The following is a 17,247-nucleotide window of genomic DNA, read 5'->3' on the forward strand; positions in this document are numbered from 1 at the left end:
CAAGAGAAATAAATTTATCAGGTAAGCATAAATTATGTTTTCTCTTGTTAGGTGTATCCAGTCCACGGATCATCCATTACTTGTGGGATACCAATACCAAAGCTAAAGTACACGGATGAAGGGAGGGACAAGGCAGGTACTTAAACGGAAGGGACCACTGCCTATAGAACCTTTCTCCCAAAAATAGCCTCAGAAGAAGCAAAAGTATCAAATTTGTAAAATTTTGAAAAGGTATGAAGCGAAGACCAAGTCGGCGCTTTGCAAATCTGTTCAACAGAAGCCTCATTTTTAAAGGCCCAGGTGGAAGCCACAGCTCTAGTAGAATGAACTGTAATCCTTTCAGGGGGCTGCTGTCCAGCAGTCTCATAGGCTAAGCGTATTACGCTCCGAAGCCAAAAAGAAAGAGAGGTTGCCAAAGCCTTTTGACCTCTCCTCTGTCCAGAGTAAACAACAAACAGGGAAGATGTTTGACGAAAATCTTTAGTCGCTTGTAAGTAAAACTTTAAAGCACGGACTACGTCCAAATGATGTAAAAGACGTTCCTTCTTTGAAGAAGGATTAGGACCCAATGATGGAACAACAATCTCTTGATTGATATACTTGTTGGAAACAATCTTAGGTAAAAACCCAGGTTTTGTACGCAGAACTACTTTATATGTATGGAAAATCAGATAAGGAGAATCACATTGTAAAGCTGATAACTCAGAGACTCTACGAGCCGAGGAAATAGCCATCAAAAACAGAACTTTCCAAGATAAAAGTTTGATATCAATGGAATGAAGGGGTTCAAACGGAACTCCTTGAAGAACCTTAAGAACCAAATTTAAGCTCCATGGAGGAGCAACAGGTTTAAACACAGGCTTAATTCTAACCAAAGCTTGACAAAATGCCTGGACGTCTGGAACCTCTGCCAGACGCTTGTGCAAAAGGATAGACAGAGCAGAAATCTGTCCCTTTAAAGAACTAGCTGATAATCCTTTATCCAAACCCTCTTGGAGAAAGGACAATATCCTAGGAATCATAACCTTACTCCATGAGTAATTCTTGGATTCACACCAATGAAGATATTTACGCCATATCTTATGGTAGATTTTCCTGGTTACAGGCTTTCGTGCCTGTATTAAAGGTATCAATGACTGACTCGGAGAATCCACGCCTTGATAAAATCAAGTGTTCAATCTCCAGGCAGTCAGTCTCAGAGAAATTAGATTTGGATGATTGAAAGGACCTTGTAGTAGAAGGTCTTGTCTCAGAGGCAGAGGCCAAGGTGGAAAGGATGAGATGTCCACCAGGTCTGCATACCAGGTCCTGCGTGGCCACGCAGGCGCGATCAAGATCACTGATGCTCTCTCTTGTTTGATTTTGGCAATCAGTCGAGGGAGTAGAGGAAACGGTGGAAACACCTAAGCCAGGTTGAAGAACCACGGTGCTGCTAGAGCATCTATCAGCGTCGCTTCTGGGTCCCTGGACCTGGATCAGTAACAAGGAAGCTTGGCGTTCTGGCGAGACGCCATGAGATCCAATTCTGGTGTGCCCCAACGATGAACCAAATTGAGCAAACACCTCCGGATGGAGTTCCCACTCACCCGGATGAAAAGTCTGACGACTTAGAAAATCCGCCTCCCAGTTCTCTACACTTGGGATATGGATTGCTGATAGATGGCAAGAGTGAGTCTCTGCCCAGCGAATTATCTTGGCGACTTCTAACATCGCTAGGGAGCTCCTGGTCCCCCCTTGATGGTTGATGTAAGCCACAGTCGTGATGTTGTCCGACTGAAATCTGATGAACCTCAGGGTTGCTAACTGAGGCCAAGCTAGAAGAGCATTGAATATTGCTCTTAACTCCAGAATATTTATTGGGAGGAGTTTCTCCTCCTGAGTCCACGATCCCTGAGCCTTCAGGGAATTCCAGACTGCACCCCAACCTAGAAGGCTGGCATCTGTTGCTACAATTGTCCAATCTGACCTGCGAAAGGTCATACCTTTGGACAGATGGACCCGAGATAGCCACCAGAGAAGAGAATCTCTGGTCTCTTGATCCAGATTTAGCAGAGGGGACAAATCTGTGTAATCCCCATTCCACTGACTGAGCATGCATAATTGCAGTGGTCTGAGATGTAGGCGCGCAAATGGCACTATGTCCATCGCCGCTACCATTAAGCCGATCACTTCCATGCACTGAGCCACCGAAGGGCGCAGAATGTAGTGAAGAAGTTGATGCTGCACCTGCCTTGAAGTTTCGAAAGGCCCGAAAATTAGACTGTTTGGCCCTTGATTTGGCCCTGTCCTGAGGAAGGGTATGACCCTTACCTCCAGTAATATCAGCAATAATTTCCTTCAAACCAGGCCCGAATAGGGTCTGCCCCTTGAAGGGAATGTTAAGTAATTTAGACTTTGAAGTCACGTCAGCTGACCAAGATTTAAGCCATAGCGCCCTACGCGCCTGGATGGCGAATCCAGAATTCTTAGCCGTTAGTTTAGTCAAATGAACAATGGCATCAGAAACAAAAGAATTAGCTAGTGTCTATTTTTTTCTAAAAATAGGAGGGGGGGGGAAACGGCACACCGGGTCTGTCCCACTCCTTAGTAATAATTTCTGTAAACCTTTTAGGTATTGGAAAAATGTCAGTACACACCGGCACCGCGTAGTATTTATCCAGTCTACACAATTTCTCTGGCACTGCAATTGTGTCACAGTCATTCAGAGCAGCTAAAACCTCTCCAAGCAACACCCGGAGGTTCTCAAGCTTAAATTTAAAAGTAGAGATATCTGAATCAGGTTTCCCCGAGTCAGAGACGTCACCCACAGACTGAAGCTCTTCCTCAGCTTCTGCATATTGTGACGCAGTATCAGACATGGGCCTTAAAACATCTGCGCGCTCTGTATTACGTCTAACCCCAGAGCTATTGCGCTTTCCTCTGAATTCAGGCAGTCTGGCTAATACCGCTGACAGGTTATTATCCATGATTGCCGCCATGTCCTGCAAAGTAATCGCTATGGGCGTCTTTGAGGTACTTGGCGCCATTTTAGCGTGAGTCCCTTGAGCGGGAGTCAAAGGGTCCGACACGTGGGCAGAGTTAGTCGGCATAACTTCCCCCTCGTCAGAATCCTCTGGTGATAATTCTTTTAAAGATAACAGCTGATCTTTATTGTTTAAAGTGAAATCAATACATTTAGTACACATTCTCCTATGGGGTTCCACCATGGCTTTTAAACATAATGAACAAGGAGTTTCCTCTATGTCAGACATGTTTATACAGACTAGCAATGAGACTAGCAAGCTTGGAAAACACTTTAAATCAAGTTAACAAGCAATATAAAAAAAAAAAACGTTACTGTGCCTTTAAGAGAAATAAAATTTTGCCAAAATTTGAAATAACAGTGAAAAAAGGCAGTTAAACTAACTAAATTTTTACAGTGTATGTAACAAGTTAGCAGAGCATTGCACCCACTTGCAAATGGATGATTAACCCCTTAATACAAAAAACAGATTAACAAAACGAAAAATATGTTTTTTAAACAGTCATAACAACTGCCACAGCTCCTACTTTTGAAGCCTTTTGAGCCCTTCAGAGATGTCCTATAGCATGCAGGGGACTGCTGAGGGAAGCTGAATGTCACAGTTTGTAATTTTAACTGCACCAACTGTAACTTTTATACTATAACAGTGGAAAGCCTCAGGAAACTGTTTCTAGGCAAAAATAAAGCCAGCCATGTGGAAAAAATTAGGCCCCAATAAGTTTTATCACCAAAGCATATATAAAAACCATTAAACAGGCCAGCAAACGTTTTATATTGCACATTAATCAGAGTATATACCTCTGATAGCAAGCCTGATACTAGTCGCTATTAAATCACTGTATTTAGGCTTTAACTTACATTAATCCGGTATCAGCAGCATTTTCTAGCAAATTCCATCCCTAGAAAAACTTTACTGCACATACCTTATTGCAGGATACCCTGCACGCCATTCTCCCTCTGAAGTTACCTCACTCCTCAGACATATGTGAGAATAGCAGTGGATCTTAGTTACTTCTGCTAAGATCATAGAAAAACGCAGGCAGATTCTTCTTCTAAATGCTGCCTGAGATAAAATAGTACACTCCGGTACCATTTAAAAACAATAAACTTTTGATTGAAGAAAAAACTAACTATATTTTACCACTTTCCTCTTACTACCTCCAGCTATGTTGAGAGCTTGCAAGAGAATGACTGGATATGGCAGTTAGGGGAGGAGCTATATAGCAGCTCTGCTGTGGGTGATCCTCTTGCAACTTCCTGTTGGGAAGGAGAATATCCCACAAGTAATGGATGATCCGTGGACTGGATACACCTAACAAGAGAAATACCTTATCTTTAGAAAGGTCTTTTCTATTCCTATATCCTCTCAAGCCAGGGAAGAGACCTCTTGGTGGTTGTATCGTATAGACTAGTCTAGGGTGCCTATTTATCATCGGTCTGTCCAACATGATCCGCTGTCTGCATTTATCACTGCACAAGCAGTTCTAGTGAACTGCCTGTGCAATGCCGTCCCCTGCAGATTCGTGGCCAATTGGGCGCTAGCACGGGGTGTCAATCTGCCCGATCATATAGGATCGGGCTGATTGATGTCCGCAGCCTCAGTGCAGGCGGACCATTTATGGAGCAGCGGTCTTAAGACTGCTGCTTCATAACTGCTGCTTCCGGCGAGCCTGAAGGCTTGTGCAGAAACAGGGGCATCAAGCTCCATTCGGAGCTTGACAATTCGGTCCCTTGGAATGAGAGAGCTATTTCTGGCAAAGCTCTGGATATTATTATTTAATCCAACGCCAGTCGCATGGGTTGGAGAGTCAGAGCTCGCTATGGTCTGTCCATCACAGGAGGGAAATGGTCTGTAGAGGAAAAGCGGTTTCACATCAGATGTCTGGAATTGCTCGCCAGTTCTTTGGCCATGAAGAGTTTTGTCAAATAATCAGTTCCAGTTTCCATTCTTCTCAGAATGGACAATATTTCAGTGGTCTGCTATTTAAATTGTTTAGTCTGTACGAAATCCAGAGACCTCTCCAATATTACAAAATATTTTTTGCCTCAACAGTACATTCCAGGTTTAGCAGACTGGAGTTCACATTACGGATTCCAGCAATTGGAAACTGAACAGATCAGTTTTTCTCTCGCTTCTATCCGTGAGAGGCCCCTTTTCGCTAGATCTTTTCACTTTGCATCTGAATTTTCAAATTCGTCCTTACTTCAGTTAGTGCCCAGATCCAGAGGCGTTGGTGATTGATGCATTTCTCCAGTCATGGCCTCTTCAGATAGCTTATGCATTTCCTCCATTCTCCATTATTTCAAGGACCATAGCGACTTCTATTAATCACTCTTCTATGGCAAGCTCAACCTTGGTACCCTTCTCTTCTGCAATTGTCTGTCAGTTATCCAATCCTTCTTCCACTCTTCTTCTCATCAATACAGAAAATGTACATTATGAATGAATTTGTCAAGGTTCTCTTCATGTCGTAGTTTGGATGATTTTGGGGAATCTTGTCCTATTGAATCCCTTTCAGAATCCTGATGAGCGGTTTATGGGCCCCTGGACCCCATAAATCTTGCATTTCTGCATGGTCCAGATGGTCTGGCTGGTGCTTGGAAAGGAATGTGGATCAATTTTCAGCTTCTGTAACTCTTATTATTAAATGGACACTGAACCCAAAATTTTTCTTTCATGATTCAAATAGAGCATGAAATTTTAAGCAACTTTCTAATTTACGCCTATTATCAATTTTTCTTTGTTCTCTTGCTATCTTTATTTTAAAAGCAGGAATGTAAATCTTAGCAGCCAATCCATTTTAGGTTCAGCACCATGGATAGTGCTTGCTTATTGGAGGCTTACATTTACCCCCAATAAGCAAGCATAACCCAGGTTCTCAACAAAAATGGGCCCGACTCCTATGCAACACATTCCTGCTTTTTAAATAAAGATAGCAAGAGAACAAAGAAAAATTGATAATAGGAGTAAATTAGAAAGTTCCTTAAAATTGCGTGCTCTATCTGAATCATGAAAGAAAAAAAATTGGGTTTAGTGTCCCTTTAATTTCCTTTCCTCTCTTTTTGATTCAGGTCTTGCATATAGAACTATCAATGTGTCATTCAGCTATTTCAGCACATCATGAATTAAGAATTTTCCTGTAGGTAGACCCTCTTTAGTTTGCAGAATTGTGAAATCTATTTGTCTAAAAAACTTCCCTACTCCCAAATAAAAAAAAAAAATCTTGGCCACATAATAATCTCCTTTAACTTAAACAGCTATAAGCTATATAGTTGTTCTATGTTTAAAAGAATACAAATTCAGAACTAATTGTTTTTATTGTTATTCTTCTAATCAACTCCTTTTATCTTTTATTCCTCCCCATTCTCCTGTTTCCTCTACTTCCATTGCGAGGTGGGTTAAATGGGTTATGAATGAAGCTGGTATTGATCTATTGTTTACAGCTCATTCTGTTAAGAGAATCAGCAACTTCTATAGCAGTTTTGAAATCTACAATTTTACAAAAAAAATCTCGATGCTGCAAATTCAGCTACTATTTTTAAACAGTTTCATTTTAAACCTATTCAGCGTAACTCATTTAATTTACTGTTATTTTGCTTTAAACTAACAAAATATGAATCTCTGGTCTTGTAATAAAATTCAGATTTTTCTTCTCCTTAAAGGGACAGTCTACAATAGAATTTTTATGGTTTTAAAATATAGATAATCCCTTTATTACCCATTCCCCAGTTTTGCATAACCAACACAGTTATATTAATAGACTTTTTACCTCTGTGATTACCTTGTATCTAAGCATCTTCTGACAGCCCCCTGGTCACGACTGTAACTATTTATTATCTATTGACTTGCATTTAATACGGTGTTGTGATAAATCTTAAATAACTCTCTCTTGTTGTGAAAAGCAATTAAAGCATGTGACAAGAGGCGGTCTTCAAGGGCTTAGAAATTAGCATATGAGTCTACCTAGGTTTAGTTTCAACTAAGAATACCAAGAGAACAAAGCAAATTTGATGATAAAAGTAAAATTGGAAAGTTGATTAAAATTACATGCCCTATCTGAATCATGAAAGTTTAATTTTGACTAGCATTAGCAGACTGAATTTCTCAAGAGTGTTCAACCCTAGAATTCAAATTTGTCAGATTTTGCGAAGATTTCTCTTCATTCTACTTTGTTTCGTTTTTGGTTTACTGCTGTTTCTGTTTAGTTGCAATTACTTTATTTTCAAAGGAGGTTGGGCTGCTCGTTGGACTGTTTATAGACACTTTGGGGCCGAATTATCAAGCTCTGAATGGAGCTTGATGCCCCTGTTTCCGCGCGAGCATTCAGGCTCGCCGGAAACAGCAGTTATGAAGAAGCGGTCTTAAGTCCGCCTGCTCTGAGGCTGCAGACATCAATCCGCCCGATCCTATACGATCGGGCTGACTGACACCCTCTGCGATTGGCCGTGAATCTGCAGGGGGTGGCATTGCACAAGAACTGCTTCTGCAATGATAAATGCTGACAGCGTATGTGGCCCCTTTGACTCTGTTGATTGGTCCATTTATGCAGTGGTCAACAGTCTAGCTTTGTCATTGGCTAACACTTTTTTGTCTCTATTTACTGAATTTTGAGAGTTATTTATTGTGTTTTCAAACTTTAAAAAGGCTGCAGTTGAAGTAGTAAAAGAAATATATGCAAAATATTTGTCTCTGTGTCTTCAATAAAATCTAGAATATTCCTTCACAAGTTAGGAAAATCGGAATTATTTCTCAAATTGTATCCATAAAATCTGGGCATATTTCAATTTATGCACAAGTAAACTAATCACAGTAATTGAACCACAGATAGACACAAGCTGGGATATCTGCACTACTAGCGTTATGTGAGGATCAGAGATGAGAAACGCTTATGTAGTGGGGATTCCCTATACCCTTTCTAAAATGTTGCCACAGCCACATTCAGCAGTGCTAAAACCCCGAAAGTAAAACACTGAGTCAGGTATAAAAGGTGAACTGTCAGTGCTGAAAATTGTATCACTGCATAGAAATATATGGATGCATTCTGTCGCTGATCTGAACACCAGAGCATTGCACTAACAATAGGTACCTACCTTTCTATTACAGTATTTCAAGTATTGTGCTAAGACAACCCGCCTTCTTCTCTCTATGTCTTCACTAGATTGGATGTTAATGTAGTTTTCTAATGTTTTCTGTAAGGGGAGTGACACTCGCTCAGTCCATTTCTTGTGCTGTACTTCCTTCCTGCGCAACTCCAGAATGTCTGTCTGCTTTAAATAGTTATCAATAATCTGCATAAACAAGTAACAGGTTACTTTTATACTATGAATCTTGTACACAACTACAATGTGAGCATCAATGTGTTTAATTATGATTGAATAGAAGCATGTTTGCAGTACACTTGTATTAGAAAAAGTACTGCTAGTAAATGTTATTACCGTTTCAGTAGCATGCTCACATTTGCTACGCATGCGCCGTCCACCCTCAGCTGGGGGTGGTTTGTATTGTGTGATTACTTAATTTGCGCCATACAAACCACCTCTGCCTCTTTGAGAAGGTGCACTGTGTACAAGATGCTGAAACAGTAATAGCATTTACTACAAGCACATTTGCTTATAGAAATATATTTTAAAAATGCTCATTTTTACTCTCACCATTACTTCCCTTTGAATGATTATTAAATACATTAATACATGTAATACAACACATGCATAACAAAAGGACAATACAAAAGCACTTAGTCTGAATTTCAAATGAGTAGTAGATTTTTTTTTGGGACAAATTTCTAAGTTAGTTCCTACCCCCTGCATGATAGGACAGCCATCAACCAATCACAAAATGCATATACATATATACAGTGAATTCTTGCACATGCTCAGTAGGAGCTGGTGCATTAGCAATTGTGCACATATTGATAATGGAGGTGAATTAGAAAGTTGTTTAAAAATAAGTGCTCTATCTGCATCATGAAAGTTGAATTTTTAATCACACAGGGCAAGATTACAAGTAGCGTGTTACGAGTTTTCCGGGCGCGATGTGGTCTTTACGCAATCAATTTCCATTGCGCAGCTATTTCAAGTTTTGAAAAATCGCAAATGCTCGCGCGCATTCGCCTTTTGCGCAACAATCATTTCCGCACTCGAGCTGTAGTTAACAGTTTTGTGCAACATAAAAGTTTCACAAAATACATTACAAAGTACACTAATACTCATATTAAAGTGAATGTAAACTCAGGTAGTTTGCTATAGTTCTGCGTAACAGTTAGGTTTAAATAACATGAGTTTAATTCATGATTTTTTTTTAAACATCGTATTTACCATCATTTTTAATCTTTATATCCTTTCCCCCGTCATCCGTATCCTACGCCCGGCATTTTCGATTCATCATTGTCATTTTTAGTCACGCTCCTTACAACCAATAACGTTATTAACCACGGGGGGACCCACCCCCTTTATATGTCGTCATGCGTCTGTATTGCGCTTGCGTTTGACAGCTCTTTCGATCATCTTATATGAAGCTCGTTCACATTTTGCGCATGCTCATTTGAATACTTCACGGACTTCATCCATTCTACAAATATTATAGTGCCCGATAAGTATATTTTGAAATGGGCTCCGTATATCTATTAGATTATATTGTAAAATATCATGTTGAATTATTGTTCCAAATTTAGAAAGATTTATAAACGTAATGATTGCAAAAAAGACGTTTCAAACTATACTTAAAATCGTATTTTTTACACAAGAAGCTTCTGAATATTACGGTAATTCGGAGGAGATGCTTTGCTTCTATAGCCAACGATAGTATTCAGTGAATGTATTCATTCACTGAATACTATGTTGAGTGACAGCGGAATCGGGGTTTGACGCATGCGCAGTGTTGAGCAGAGACGGGAGCGCGCATTGCCACTACATAAACAGCGGGTGGGACCGCTGTATACGTAATATTGAACATAATAAGGAAGTTGAGAGTGGGAGGAGCAGGTATACACAAATATCGATATTTGCAAATGTATATAAAACTTTTATTATACATCTTATGACAAAATGAAAGTTACGGTTCAATTAATATACTTATTAGCTATATAATCATACTTTCTGAACTTAAAAAATTGACATTCACTTTAACACTGTCTAATAAAAAAAAATATTGCACACAAAAGTTATAAGGGCTAAAAGATACGAGATCTCGGGTGTTAGAAAAAAAAAAGCTGACGCAGGGATTTTACATTGACATACATACACATACATAGAGAAATATGGATTTATATGTATAGACATATGTTTAACTAGGGAGATAATGAAAATGTTTTTAATTACAATCTTATGGACATTAAACAATATCTCAGAGGGATTTTCAAAGCGATATTCGCATATAGATGGAGATATCTAGACATATATATATATTCATATCTAGCGATAACAGAATTTATGCTTACCTGATAAATTACTTTCTCCAACGGTGTGTCCGGTCCACGGCGTCATCCTTACATGTGGGATATTCTCTTCCCCAACAGGAAATGGCAAAGAGCCCAGCAAAGCTGGTCACATGATCCCTCCTAGGCTCCGCCTACCCCAGTCATTCGACCGACGGACAGGAGGAAATATGCATAGGAGAAACCATATGATACCGTGGTGACTGTAGTTAGAGAAAATAATTCATCAGACCTGATTAAAAAAACCAGGGCGGGCCGTGGACCGGACACACCGTTGGAGAAAGTAATTTATCAGGTAAGCATAAATTCTGTTTTCTCCAACATAGGTGTGTCCGGTCCACGGCGTCATCCTTACATGTGGGAACCAATACCAAAGCTTTAGGACACGGATGAAGGGAGGGAGCAAATCAGGTCACCTGAACGGAAGGCACCACAGCTTGCAAAACCTTTCTCCCAAAAATAGCCTCCGAAGAAGCAAAAGTATCAAATTTGTAAAATTTGGCAAAAGTGTGCAGAGAAGACCAAGTCGCTGCCTTACATATCTGGTCAACAGAAGCCTCGTTCTTGAAGGCCCATGTGGAAGCCACAGCCCTAGTGGAGTGAGCCGTGATTCTTTCAGGAGGCTGCCGTCCGGCAGTCTCATAAGCCAATCGGATAATGCTTTTAAGCCAAAAGAAAGAGAGGTAGAAGTTGCTTTTTGACCTCTCCTTTTACCAGAATAAACAACAAACAAAGAAGATGTTTGTCTGAAATCTTTAGTAGCCTCTAAATAGAATTTTAGAGCACGGACTACGTCCAAATTGTGTAACAAAACGTTCCTTCTTTGAAACTGGATTCGGACACAAAGAAGGTACAACTATCTCCTGGTTAATATTTTTGTTGGAAACAACTTTCGGAAGAAAACCAGGCTTAGTACGCAAAACCACCTTATCTGCATGGAACACCAGATAGGGCGGAGAACACTGCAGAGCAGATAACTCTGAAACTCTTCTAGCAGAAGAAATTGCAACCAAAAACAAAACTTTCCAAGATAATAACTTAATATCTACGGAATGTAAGGGTTCAAACGGAACCCCTTGAAGAACTGAAAGAACTAGATTTAGACTCCAGGGAGGAGTCAAAGGTCTGTAAACAGGCTTGATTCTAACCAGAGCCTGAACAAATGCTTGAACATCTGGCACAGCTGCCAGCCGTTTGTGAAGTAAAACAGATAAAGCAGAGATCTGTCCCTTCAGAGAACTTGCAGATAATCCTTTCTCCAAACCTTCTTGTAGAAAGGATAGAATCTTAGGAATTTTTATTTTGTTCCAGGGGAATCCTTTAGATTCACACCAACAGATATATTTTTTCCATATTTTATGGTAAATTTTTCTAGTTACAGGCTTTCTAGCCTGAATCATAGTATCTATTACAGAATCTGAAAACCCACGCTTTGATAAAATCAAGCGTTCAATTTCCAAGCCGTCAGTTGGAGGGAGACCAGATTCGGATGTTCGAATGGACCTTGAACAAGAAGGTCCTGTCTCAAAGGTAGCTTCCATGGTGGAGCCGATGACATATTCACCAGGTCTGCATACCAAGTCCTGCGTGGCCACGCAGGAGCTATCAAGATCACCGAAGCCCTCTCCTGATTGATCCTGGCTACCAGCCTGGGAATGAGAGGAAATGGTGGGAACACATAAGCTAGGTTGAAGGTCCAAGGCGCTACTAGTGCATCCACTAGAGTCGCCTTGGGATCCCTGGATCTGGACCCGTAGCAAGGAACCTTGAAGTTCTGACGAGACGCCATCAGATCCATGTCTGGAATGCCCCATAATTGAGTTATTTGGGCAAAGATTTCCGGATGGAGTTCCCACTCCCCCGGATGGAAAGTCTGACGACTCAGAAAATCCGCTTCCCAATTTTCCACTCCTGGGATGTGGATTGCAGACAAGTGGCAGGAGTGATCCTCCGCCCATTGAATTATTTTGGTCACTTCTTCCATCGCCAGGGAACTCCTTGTTCCCCCCTGATGATTGATATATGCAACAGTCGTCATGTTGTCTGATTGAAACCGTATGAATTTGGCCTTTGCTAGTTGAGGCCAAGCTTTGAGAGCATTGAATATCGCTCTCAGTTCCAGAATGTTTATCGGGAGAAGAGATTCTTCCCGAGACCATAGGCCCTGAGCTTTCAGGGGTTCCCAGACCGCGCCCCAGCCCACCAGACTGGCGTCGGTCGTGACAATGACCCACTCTGGTCTGCGGAAGCTCATTCCCTGTGACAGATTGTCCAGGGTCAGCCACCAACGGAGTGAATCTCTGGTCTTTTGATCTACTTGAATCGTCGGAGACAAGTCTGTATAATCCCCATTCCACTGTCTGAGCATGCACAGTTGTAATGGTCTTAGATGAAATCGTGCAAAAGGAACTATGTCCATTGCTGCAACCATCAATCCTATTACTTCCATGCACTGCGCTATGGAAGGACGAAGAACGGAATGAAGTACTTGACAAGAGCTTAGAAGTTTTGATTTTCTGACCTCTGTCAGAAAAATCCTCATTTCTAAGGAATCTATTATTGTTCCCAAGAAGGGAACTCTTGTTGACGGGGACAGAGAACTTTTTTCTTTGTTCACCTTCCATCCGTGAGATCTGAGAAAGGCTAGGACGATGTCCGTATGAGCCTTTGCTTTTGACAGAGACGACGCTTGAATCAGGATGTCGTCCAAGTAAGGTACTACTGCAATGCCCCTTGGTCTTAGAAACGCTAGAAGGGACCCTAGTACCTTTGTGAAAATTCTCGGAGCAGTGGCTAATCCGAATGGAAGTGCCACAAACTGGTAATGCTTGTCCAGAAAAGCGAACCTTAGGAACTGATGATGTTCCTTGTGGATAGGAATATGTAGGTACGCATCCTTTAAATCCACCATGGTCATAAATTGACCTTCCTGGATGGTGGGAAGGATCGTTCGAATGGTTTCCATTTTGAACGATGGAACCCTGAGAAATTTGTTTAGGATCTTGAGATCTAAAATTGGTCTGAATGTTCCCTCTTTTTTGGGAACTATGAACAGGTTGGAGTAAAACCCCATCCCTTGTTCTCCTATTGGAACTGGATGAATTACTCCCATCTTTAACAGGTCTTCTACACAATGTAAGAATGCCTGTCTTTTTATTTGGTTTGAAGATAATTGAGACCTGTGGAACCTTCCCCTTGGGGGTAGATCCTTGAATTCCAGGAGATAACCTTGAGAAACTATTTCTAGTGCCCAAGGATTCTGAACATCTCTTGCCCAAGCCTGAGCAAAGAGAGAAAGTCTGCCCCCCACCAGATCCGGTCCCGGATCGGGGGCCATTCCTTCATGCTGTTTTGGTAGCAGTGGCAGGCTTCTTGGCCTGCTTACCCTTGTTCAAGCCTTGCATCGGTCTCCAGGCTGGTTTGGGTTGTGAAGTATTACCCTCTTGCTTAGAGGATGTAGAATTAGAGGCTGGTCCGTTTCTGCGAAAGGGACGAAAATTAGGCTTATTTTTAGCCTTAAAAGACCTATCCTGAGGGAGGGCGTGACCCTTTCCCCCGGTGATGTCTGAAATAATCTCTTTCAAATCAGGACCAAACAGTGTTTTACCCTTGAAAGGGATGTTAAGCAATTTTGTCTTGGAAGACACATCCGCTGACCAAGACTTTAGCCAAAGCGCTCTGCGCGCCACGATAGCAAACCCTGAATTTTTCGCCGCTAATCTAGCTAATTGCAAAGCGGCATCTAAAATAAAAGAGTTAGCCAATTTAAGTGCTTGAACTCTGTCCATAACCTCCTCATACGAGGATTCTTTATTGAGCGACTTTTCTAGTTCTTCGAACCAGAAACACGCTGCCGTAGTGACAGGAACAATGCATGAAATTGGTTGTAGAAGGTAACCTTGCTGAACAAACATCTTTTTAAGCAAACCCTCTAATTTTTTATCCATAGGATCTTTGAAAGCACAACTATCTTCTATAGGGATAGTAGTGCGTTTGTTTAGAGTAGAAACCGCCCCCTCGACCTTGGGGACTGTCTGCCATAAGTCCTTTCTGGGGTCGACTATAGGAAATAATTTCTTAAATATAGGGGGAGGAACAAAAGGTATGCCGGGCCTTTCCCACTCCTTATTTACTATGTCCGCCACCCGCTTGGGTATAGGAAAAGCATCGGGGGGCACCGGAACCTCTAGGAACTTGTCCATCTTACATAATTTCTCTGGAATGACCAAATTGTCACAATCATCCAGAGTAGATAATACCTCCTTAAGCAGTGCGCGGAGATGTTCTAATTTAAATTTAAATGTTACAACATCAGGTTCAGCTTGTTGAGAAATTTTTCCTGAATCTGAAATTTCTCCCTCAGACAAAACCTCCCTCCTGGCCCCTTCAGATTGGTGTGAGGGTATGTCAGAACAGTTATCATCAGCGTCCTCTTGCTCTTCAGTGTTTAAAACAGAGCAATCGCGCTTTCTCTGATAAGTAGGCATTTTGGATAAAATGTTTGCAATAGAATTATCCATTACGGCCGTTAATTGTTGCATGGTAATAAGTATTGGCGCACTAGATGTACTAGGGGCCTCTTGTGTGGGCAAAACTGGTGTAGACACAGAAGGGGATGATGCAGTATCATGCTTACTCCCCTCATTTGAGGAATCATCTTGGGCAATATCATTATCTGTGGCATCATTGTCCCTACTTTGTTTGGACACTATGGCACAATTATCACATAAATTTAAATGGGGAGAAACCTTGGTTTTCATACATATAGAACATAGCTTATCTGATGGTACAGACATGTTAAACAGGCTTAAACTTGTCAACAAAGCACAAAAAACGTTTTAAAATAAAACCGTTACTGTCACTTTAAATTTTAAACTGAACACACTTTATTACTGAATATGTGAAAAAGTATGAAGGAATTGTTCAAAATTCACCAAAATTTCACCACAGTGTCTCAAATTTGAAAGCTTTAACCCTTAAAATAACGGAACCGGAGCCGTTTTTACATTTAACCCCTATACAGTCCCAGCTATCAGCTTTGCTGAGACCCAACCAAGCCCAGAGGGGAATACAATACCAAATGACGCCTTCTATAAGCTTTTTCAGTGGTTCTTAGCTCCTCACACATGCATCTGCATGCCTTGCTCTCCAAAAACAACTGCGCATTAGTGGCGCGAAAATGAGGCTCTGCCTATGACTAGAAAAGGCCCCCATCTGAAAAAGGTGTCCAATACAGTGCCTGCCGTTTTTTAAAACAATCCCCAAGATTATAATAATTATTTAAACACCAAAAAACTCTTAACCATCTCCGTGGAGATGTTGCCTGTGCAACGGCAAAGAGAATGACTGGGGTAGGCGGAGCCTAGGAGGGATCATGTGACCAGCTTTGCTGGGCTCTTTGCCATTTCCTGTTGGGGAAGAGAATATCCCACATGTAAGGATGACGCCGTGGACCGGACACACCTATGTTGGAGAAAAATAGATATATAGCAGTCCAAAAAACATCACATGTATAGAGACATAATTATTTAGAAAGAAATAAAACATATTTCGTTATGAAAACATTTTCGCAAAATGAAATATTTGCATTTTCATGTACACTTTTCAAGGAGAATACGTCATGGGCTTTGCGCAACAGATTAGGGTTTTTGTGTGTGTTTTTTTTTTTTATATATTTGTCTTCTCCATTTACTTTTCTTTTTTTTTATTATTTTTATTTATATTTCAACAGTATAACATAGTTGTCAAAACACAAACAGAACATATTCTTACATCAATAGTAGGTTTACATTGAAATCAAATATTTCTGTTCCACTAACATTGTGGAATTACATGTACAAAAGTAATACAATAATTAATTTTCCCCTTAAAAAGGTTTCCACGAAAATAGAAATATAATAAAGAAAACTCACAGCAGAGGATCTGGGTTTAAGGTGACCTCTTTAGATACCTATCTTAACACTTGTCGGGCACCAGACACTCAATTCCTAACATGTTCTTATACTGTTGACTATTTTATTGGATTTTATAAAACTAAACAAACAAACATTTAATAACAACGAAAAAAATAAAAATAAATTATATATATATATATATATATATATATATATATATATATATATATATATATATATATATATATATATATATTATATATATAAAATCTAGTCCTCTCCCTCCTCAGATTCTTGGTTTATCTCTTTATCCAGGAAGTTTGTTATTTATAATCGCTGTTTCAAGAAAAGTGGTCCCCCTAAATGGTGCAATTAGCTGTTTCTGGCTTTATTCTGAGAGATCTAAGATTATATTTTTCCATTTTTGGAAAAACCTATTTATAAGGGCCTCAGAGCTAACAGAGATGTCCAACTGTTCCAGAATAATTTGTTTATATAATTTTTGTTTCAGTTCTCTCACACTGGGGGCTTTATTAGACTTCCAATATTTTCAAATCAGCAACCTGCTTGTTACAATTATGCTATTTAACTGACGAACATTCTTATAAGGATCTCCTTCCTTAGCAAAGAAGAAGATAATTTCTTCTGATATTTGTATATTAGTAACATCAATTCTATTAAACCAAGCAGTAACCTTAAACCAAAATCTTTTGATCTTAGTACATTGCCAAAAATAATGGTATATATCTACTCTTAGCCTCTTACATTTAGGGCAGGATATTCCTAATGCTGACCATCTTGCCTTTACGGCCGGGGTAATGTATGCTTTATTAATAAGTTTTGTATGTGTTTCTCTCCAAGAGGTGGAAATTGTTGCTAAATCTAATGATTTAAAACT

The 17,247-nt window shown here is 40.2% G+C and overlaps 1 protein-coding gene across 1 annotated transcript in view; it reads right to left on the reverse strand.

The window, feature by feature from the left end:
* The window catches only part of LOC128655275 (protein FAM228B-like), a 138,691-nt gene that overhangs the window by 90,396 nt on the left and 31,048 nt on the right, over positions 1-17,247 (reverse strand). Inside the window, exon 5 of the mRNA XM_053708934.1 lies at positions 8,114-8,311. Within this exon, the coding sequence (XP_053564909.1) occupies positions 8,114-8,311 (198 nt within the window). The remainder of the gene's footprint in view (positions 1-8,113; positions 8,312-17,247) is intronic.

Source organism: Bombina bombina, chromosome 4 (genome assembly GCF_027579735.1).
Source record: "Bombina bombina isolate aBomBom1 chromosome 4, aBomBom1.pri, whole genome shotgun sequence".
Lineage (NCBI taxonomy): Eukaryota > Metazoa > Chordata > Amphibia > Anura > Bombinatoridae > Bombina > Bombina bombina.